The sequence below is a fragment of the Hyperoodon ampullatus genome (assembly GCF_949752795.1).
Source record: "Hyperoodon ampullatus genome assembly, chromosome: 15".
In the NCBI taxonomy this organism is placed as follows: Eukaryota; Metazoa; Chordata; class Mammalia; order Artiodactyla; family Ziphiidae; genus Hyperoodon; species Hyperoodon ampullatus.
The window spans coordinates 26,078,832-26,087,714 of NC_136928.1; the positions used below are offsets into that span (position 1 = coordinate 26,078,832).

Sequence of the window (8,883 nt, forward strand, 5' to 3'; positions counted from 1 at the left end):
CAATGAGAAGCCCTAGTGAAGATCACAGCCCAGGGAAAGTCCTAATAATAGGACTATAGAACACTTACCCTCCACCCACACCTTACCACTACATCAACAGGGCTCCTGATAATGATGGTATATGAATGAAAGAACAGCACAACTCATACCTTACTTAAGAAGTCCTTAGAGGGACTTCCCTGGTGGCACAGTGGTTAAGAAACCGCCTGCCGACACGGGTTCAAGCCCTGATCCAGGAAGATCCCACATGCCGCGGAGCAACAAAGCCCATGCACCACAACTACTGAGCCTGCGCTCTGGAGTCTGCAAGCTGCAACTACTGAGTCCGTGTGCCACAGTTAATGAAGCCCGCACGCCTGGAGCCACCCCAACAAGAAGCCTGCGCACCTCAACAAAGAGCAGCCCCCACTCGCCGCAACTAGAGAAAGCCCATGCACAGCAACAAAGACCCAACGCAGCCAAAAATAAATAAATAAAAATAAATAAATTTATTTTAAAATTCCATATTAAAAAAAAAAAAGTCCTTAGAGAAATCCAAAGACAACAGGGGGAACAAAATCAAGGTCACCAGAGGAAATTTTAGCCTTTGACACCTACAGCTATAGCAAACAATAAACACAAAATCACCCCTAACCAGATAAACTTATAAAACTTCATATTAAAGCTCTATTTACTTCAGTTCCTTTCATATCATATTCATTCAGTACATGCCTGGTTTTCAACAAAAAAAATTACAAGACATACAAGACAAAAACAAAAATAGTTTGAAGACACAGAGCAAGCATCAGAACCAGAATCAGATAAGGCAGACATATTCGAGTTTCAGTTTGTAAAGATGAAGATGTTTTGGAGATGGATGGTAGTGAAGATTACAAAACAGCGTGAATGTACTTAATGCCACATAAAAATGGTTAAAATGGAGAAATTCCCTGGTGGTCCAGTGGTTAGGACTCAGTGCTTTCACTGCTGGGGCCATGGCTTCAACCCCTGGTCGAGGAATTGAGATCCTCCAAGCCACGCAGCGCGGCCAAAATAAATAATTTTTTTAAAAGGTTAAAATGGTAACTTTTATGTTATATATATTTTACCACAGTTTTTAAAAAAAGAAAAAGAAATCAAGTTGGAAAAAAAGAAATGAGCTACCAAACCATGAAAACACATGGAGGAAACTTAAATGCATATTGCTAAGTGAAAGAAGCCATTCTAAAAAGGCTACATAGGGACTTCCCTGGTGGCACAGTGGTTAAGAATCCGCCTGCCAATGCAGGGACACAGGTTCAAGCCCTGGTCTGGGAAGATCCCACATGCCGCAAAGCAACTAAGCCTGTGCGCCACAACTACTGAGCCTGCACTCTACAGCCCGCGAGCTACAACTACTGAGCCCGCATGCTGCAATTACTGAAGCCCACGGACCTAGAGCCCATGTTCCGCAATAAGAGAAGCCACCACAATGAGAAGCTCGCACACCACAACGAAGAGTAGCCCCTGCTCACCGCAAGCAGAGAAAAAGCCCACGCGCAACAACAAAGACCCAACACAGTCAAAAATAAATAAATTTATTTAAAAAATAAATAATAAAAAATAAAAAGGCTACATACTGTATGATTCTAACTATATGACTTTCTGGAAAAGGTAAAACTGTGGAGGCAGTAAAAATATTCAGCAGCTGCCAGGGTTTCAGAGGGAGAAAGGGAGGGATAAACATGTAGAGCACAGGGATTTTTTTAGGCAGTGAAACTGTTCCGTGTGATACTGTAATAGTGGATATATGTCATTATACATTTGTCAAAACCCACAGAACATACAAAAAGTGGACTCTGTTAAAAAAACATGCACTTTAATTAATAATGTATCAATATCGGCTTACCGATTGTAACAAATGTGCCACCCTAATACAAGATGCTAATAATAGAGAAAACGGGAGGAAAAAGAGGTACATGAGAATTCTGTACTTTCTGCTAAACATAAATCTGCTCCCGGGCTTCCCTGGTGGCGCAGTGGTTGAGAGTCCTCCTGCCAATGCAGGGGACACGGGTTCCTGCCCCAATCTGGGAGGATCCCACATGCCGCGGAGCGGCTGGGCCCGTGAGCCATGGCCGCTGGGCCTGCACGTCCGGAGCCTGTGCTCTGCAATGGGAGGGGCCACAACAGTGAGAGGCCGGCGTACCGCAAAAAAAAAAAAAAAAATCTGCTCCCAAAAAAGTCTATTAATTAAAATGAAAAAAAATGATAGCTACCTGTGACAAGACCAACAAGGAAATATAAGATGTGAATACTCTATAAACAAACTACGTCTATGGATATTATAGAACACTCCATCCTAGGGTAGCAGAATACACCTTCTCAGCATACATGGAACAACTCCAGGACAGACCATATGTTAGGCCATAAAACAAGCCTCAAATTTTTTTTTAATTTTATTTTATTGAAGTATAGGTGATTTACAATGTTGTGTTAATTTCTGCTGTACAGCACAGTGACTCAGTTATACACATAAGCCTCAAATTTTTTAAATAATTGAAATCATGGAAAGTATATTCTCCAACCAAAATGGAATGAAATTAGAAATCAATAACAGAAGGAAATTGAGGAACTTCACAAATACGTGGAAATCAAGCAACAGACTCCTAAATAACCAACGGGTCAAAAAAAGAAATCACAAAGAGAATTTTCAAACATTTTGAGATAGACAACAGGCAGAAAACAACCCAAATGTCCATCAGTTGATGAATGGATAAAAAAATGTAGTATATCCATACAATGGAATATTATTAAGTCATAAAAAGGAATGAAAAATTGATGTTATATACACGGATGTTTCCTAAAAACATTATGCTAAGTGAAAGAGTCCAGTCATAAGACCACATATTGGAATTCGCTGGTGGTCCAGTGGTTAGGATTCGGTGCTCTCATTGCCAGGGCCCTGGGTTCAATCACTGCTGGGGGAACTAAGATCCTGAAAGCTGTGTGGCATGCACCACATATTATATGATTCCATTTATATTAAAGGCCCAGAATAGGCAAATCTAAAGAGAGAGAAAGTAGATTAATGGTTGCTTAGCAGAATGGAAGCTAGAGGGGTGATAGCTAAAGTATACAGGGTTTCTTTTTAAGGTAATGAAAAAATTGTTCTAAAATTGTGGTGATGGCTGCACATATCTATTAATTTACTGAAACCACTGAATTGTGCATTAAAATTCAGGGTAAATTGTATGGCATTTGAATTACATCTCAACAAAACTGTTAAAAATGTTTTTAAATAAGCCAGGTAAGCATTCAGCACATTAAGTATAATTAAATAAAATAAATCTAGAGAAATAGTAAAAGATGAGAACTGAAATTAATGAATTAAATGATGAAAAGCAATAGAATTAAACTTAAATCCAAGAGCTGTTTCCTTGGCTGAAAACAATTAACAAAACAAATCCATAGCTAGTCAGATCAAGGGAAGAATAAAACATAATCATATAAAATCTGGAATGAGAAATGGAAATAACCACAGATGCAAGAGAAAAAAATAAAAAATACTATATAACACTCCATTTTAATTAACTAGAAACCCTTGCTGAAATGATTTTCTAGAAAAATCATAAATTACAAAATTAACCCAAGAAAAGTGAGAGAGTATATACATATTATAACCCTGAAAGGAATCCAGAGGCACAGTAGTTTCACAAGTGATTACTTTTCAAACATGCAAAAAAATTTTACATTATTTAAACTGTTCCAAGACACAGAAAAATAAAAATCTTCCCACTACCTTGCAGAAAAATGGCATAATTCTGATTCCAAATTTGACAAAGAAAGGTCAAGAAACCACTTTTTAAAAAACTTAAGCCATTATCATTTATCAAATATCTACAAATAAAATCCAGCACTTCCTTAAGAGAAAAACACGCAATAACTGATAGTTTTTATCCTATGAGCACAAGAAAGGATTAATACTAAGTATAAAATCTGTATTAACAGGTCAAAAAAGATTAAGAATAGTACAGTGTAGATAAATTTGGAGATGGGGAGCAGGAAGGTGTAGGGGTTCAGGCCTGTGTTCTCTCCTTCTATGAAATGGTAACCTGTTGATAGGAGAATGCTGAACATTGGGTGAAATCTAGAGGATAAGAGTGAAAAAGCAGAAGCTGAAGGAGGAAACATAAAAAGATTTCCAAGCACTGTTGGTGACCCATTTAAAAGCTGAAGACCAGACTTCCCTGGTGGTGCAGTAGTTAAGAATGTGCCCGCCAATGCAGGGGACGCGGGTTCGATCCCTGGTCCAGGAAGATCCCACATGCCATGGAGCAACTAAGCTCATGCACCACAACTACTGAGCCTACATGCTGCAACTACTGAAGCCCATGCACTCTAGGGTCTGCGTGCCACAACCACTGAGCCCGTGTGCTGCAACTACTGAAGCACACGCGCCTAGAACCCAGTGCTCCACAACAAGAGAAGCCACCGCAATGAGAAGCCCTCTCACTGCAATGAAGAGGAGCCCCCACTCGCTGCAACTAGAGAAAGCCCACACACAGCAATGAAGACCCCGCAGCGAAAAAAAAAAAATGGAGTCCAAGTGGTCAAAAGGTACAAACTTCCAGTTATAAGATAAATAAGTACTAGGGATGCAATGCACAACATAATATAATTAACACTGCTGTATGTTATATACGAAAATTGTTAAGAGTAAATCCTAAGAGTTCGCAACCCCAGAAAAAAATTTTTTTTCTATTTCTTTAATTTTCTAGCTATATGAGATGACTTATTGTGATAACCATTTCATGAAGTATATAAGTCAAATCATTATGCTGTATATCTTAAACTTATACAGTGCTTTATGTCAATTATATTCAATAAAACTGGAAGAAAAGTAAATAAACAATAAAACTAAAAGAAAAAAAAAGTTGAAGACCAAGAATTTCTATGATACCAATCCACAGAATTGAATTATTTTTCCTAGCACAGTTCAGAAATTTAGGTTTAGGAATTACAAGTAGAGGTGTTTGAAATGGTCCATGTTGAATGGTCTGCAGGACCAGCATAAGACCAATAAAGAAAAGGCTCACTTCCCTGAACTCAAAAAAACTTGGTTGTAAGGCTGGTCATATTTTGCATTGACCTTAAAACAGTTCCACGCCTTAGCTCAGTTTCATTCATAGGACTTGCAAACTTAATCAACACCTTACAGATCACCACTAGAACATCCTAATTGCCTACTAAGAGAGATACATGAGAGTGAATCAGATATTACAATTTTGTCATTTAACTTGAGACTAGACTGAATGAAATTAATGTTTCCTATCATTTGGTGTCTTCCTTTGAATACACTGAATTAAATACTACACAACAAACTCATCTTCAAAAATTTTATAATTCAGGGCTTCCCTGGTGGCGCAGTGGTTAAGAATCTGCCTGCCAACACAAGGGACACAGGTTCCAGCCCTGGCCCGGGAAGATCCCACATGCCCTGGAGCAATTAAGCCCGTGTGCCACAACTACTGAGCCTGCGTGCCTAGAGCCTGTGCTCCGCAACAAGAGAAGCCACCGCAAAGAGAAGCCGGCGCACCGCAACAAAGAGTAGCCCCCACTCACCGCAACTAGAGAAAGCCCACGTACAGCAACGAAGACCCAACACAGCCAAAAATAAATTAATTAATTTTTTAAAAAGTTATAGTTCATAAATTTCTAGCAAGAAACATATTAAAGTTTCTCCTTTAAACATTTTTCAACTTACACAAGTAAATCTTAATATGTTAGTGAACAAAAAATTATTTTAATACTCTTTATATCATCTTAAAACTACCTTTAGTACAGCACATCACCCACACCTTCATATACCCTCCAAGGTAAATAGGACAATATCTGATTTCTCTCAAAAACAGAAACAAAACACCTCTACGGAAAAAAACACTCTGGGCTCTAAGAAGCAATATCTTCTATTACACATAGATAGATCACTGTTAAGACAGGATAATAATTTTTTCACACTGGCTGTAATAAGAGGTAAAGTGGTTTAATTAAAATCTTCTAGGAATATTAAATTTATATATTAATAGTTATTCAAACAAGAAGTCATGGAACAAAATTAAAGTTAGGAGACCTCATCCACAAGTGTGGCTTTAATTATGGTCCATACGTAGATAACTTACAACTTGAAATGTCCAGCCCAGACCCCTCCTCTGATCTCTAAAACCAAACCCATAATCTTAACACCCATCCCAACCATAAACCTGGCCATATTTCAACCATTTATCCAATAACCTGACATCTTCTTGCCCTAGTGTTCCACATCTAATCCATTATTAGTGTAATAATAATGTAAAATTAGTGTATCAGTGTGATTACTTTACCTCTTAAATCTCTCTCGAATCAGTCTACGTTTTTCTATATCCACCAACACTTCCCTATTCCAAAATATCATCATGATCATTTGCCTGGCAATACTGCAATGACCTCCTAATTAGCATCCCTCACTTATTATTGCAGCTCCCCACCCCACCCTGCTGTCAAAGCTGTTCTCTACTGTGCTACAAAGTGATCTTTCTGAAACACAAATCTTATCCTATACCCCTTTGTTTAAAACATTTTCAACGACTTCCCGGGATAAAGCTTCCAAATCCCTTGCATAGCACACAAAGCATTGAAGTCTCTGCTCAACCCATATTGGCTTTTGGTTCCTTGAAAATGCCACGCTCTCTCTTACCAACAGTGCCTTTTCATGTGCCTTTCCCTCAGCTGCAAAGCTCCTTCCTTTTCCCTTCACCTAGTTAACTGTAACCTGTCTTCAGATCTCAGCTTGTCATAACTTCCTCAGGGAAGCTTTCCCCAGCTTCACTGACAAGATCAAATTCCCTTACTGAATGTTTTCAAAGCATGTTAGCACATATCAATTTTACTTTTATTTTTGTGACCCAACTGAACTTTGTCTGTCTCCCTCTCTAGACTGCGTTGTACACTAGAAAAGCAGAGACAACAGATGTTTGGGTTCACCAAGGTTCCATAGCATCCAGCACAATGTGTGGCCCATGAAGAATGCTCAATAATATATGTTCAATGAACTCAGCACCGATTGGAATATTTACCAGGCAAAACAACAACTATTACTCTTTAATGATCAACAGTCTACAGCATCAATGTCCAGTAAAACTTTCTGTAGTGATGAAATTATTCTATATCTGCACTATCCAATTAAATAGCCACTAGTCAAGTGTGACTACTGAGCATTGTTCGTACAACAGAAGCACTGTACTTTTAATTTTATTTAATTTTAACAAATTAAGATATAAGGAGCCACACGCTGCTATGACTACTGTATTGAACGGCACAGGCCTATATAATCTTTCCTCTGTCTTTTCAATTGTTGTACCTTGTTGTTTTACTCTGCACAGTTGACATCTTGTCTAAGGAGCAGTCCTAGACAATAAATCTTAGGTTTCTTTTTGTCCCCACAATGTACCTTTCACAGAATAGAAATTTAATAAATGTCTGATGACTAGATATCCAAATGGTATAGCAAACCTTTCCTTTGTCTCTGAAAAGGAATCAATTAAATGCAGTTATTTTCAAAATGATCTTCAGGAGCCAACCATAAAATCAGCTCTTTCTAGTTTTCCAGACAGTTGGGAGCTGCAACTTAAGCCTCCTGCGTTTCTAAGCCCCTCCTACCGGCTGGGGACCCCTTTATTGCTACAAACGAGAGGTCAGAGAAGCACAGTTGGCAAGAAGCCTCTAGAGACTAACTACTCAAAGGGTGCACAGAATCCACTCTGCTCCCTCAAGGGGAGTCCCGCCCTTCAGGCAAACTAATCTCCTAATTGTCTCCCCAACAAGATAGTTCCTGGGCAACCACTGTCTCCACTCCTACAACGCCCTTTTCCCCTCCCTCAGGGTATAAGGCCCACCCCCTCCCCAGAGCGTTTCTTAAGCACCATACTGGCTCCTCTGAACATCTGGAGTAATTAAAAAAGCCCAGGGGAGAGAGGGAGGGTGGGGAGGAAGGAAACAAGAGATATCTTTGCCTGAAAGAACGGGAGACTTGGAGTAGTCGGCCAGAAGCCTGGGCAAGAGTCGGGGCCTAGGAGACGAAATGGCCCTACAAGCCTTTAAAAGCACGCGTACTATTTGTCAGGCACCGTGACAGGCAGAGAGCAAGAGGCAGCCCGCAAGGGAGAGCAGGCAAAGCGCTCAGGGACCACCCGTTACCCTGCCCGACGACGGCCCATACCCCTCCCCGACCCGGCTTACCTTCCCCGGGCTGGTCAGCTCGCCCTCCGAAGAGCGGTGCCTCGGGAGCGACGGCTGAGGCAAAGTCCGGCCGGGGTGCGCCTGCAGCAAGGCCTTGGCCTCCTCATCCTCCTCGTCGTCCGTACTCTCCCGACGCTGGCTCTCATAGTTAAAATCCGCGTCCGGCTCCCGCCCCTCCTCTTCCTCCATCTCCTCCACCATCACCACCTCGTCCTCGTCCAAGTTCTCCGCCGCCTCCTCCTCCTCCTCCTCCTCCTCGAGCTCTCCTGGCCACAGCATGTCCTCTGACTCCATATTGGCGTCTAGCTCCAGGAGGCTGAAGAGGAGGAGAGGGGAGGGGGGAGGGAAGGGAGGGGAAGAGAGCCTACTGGCGGTTGCGGCCGCGCGCAGGCGCAGAGACCGCCGACGCTTCGCGCCGGCGTCGCGCGGACTGGTCCGGGCAGGGAGTGCGCGCGCGTGTTGCTAAGGATGCCCCGCGGGGGCAACGGGGATGCAAGAGGGGCGGAGCTGCTGACAGGCGACGCAGACGCCTCGCCCCTGTCACGAGATGGGATCTTGCTCACAGTACTGTAAACTCACGATAAACCCGGACTGGGCTCCTGTCGGTAGAGGGGAGAATTTAGTCCTCGGCTGGGCCGGGCCAAAATT

The 8,883-nt window shown here is 41.6% G+C and overlaps 1 protein-coding gene across 1 annotated transcript in view; it reads right to left on the reverse strand.

The window, feature by feature from the left end:
* The window catches only part of ALMS1 (ALMS1 centrosome and basal body associated protein), a gene marked incomplete at both ends in the record, with an annotated part of 241,255 nt that extends 232,726 nt beyond the window's left edge, over positions 1–8,529 (reverse strand). Inside the window, one exon of the mRNA XM_079720378.1 lies at positions 8,236–8,529. Within this exon, the coding sequence (XP_079576504.1) occupies positions 8,236–8,529 (294 nt within the window). The remainder of the gene's footprint in view (positions 1–8,235) is intronic.
* Positions 8,530–8,883: the final 354 nt, after the last annotated feature.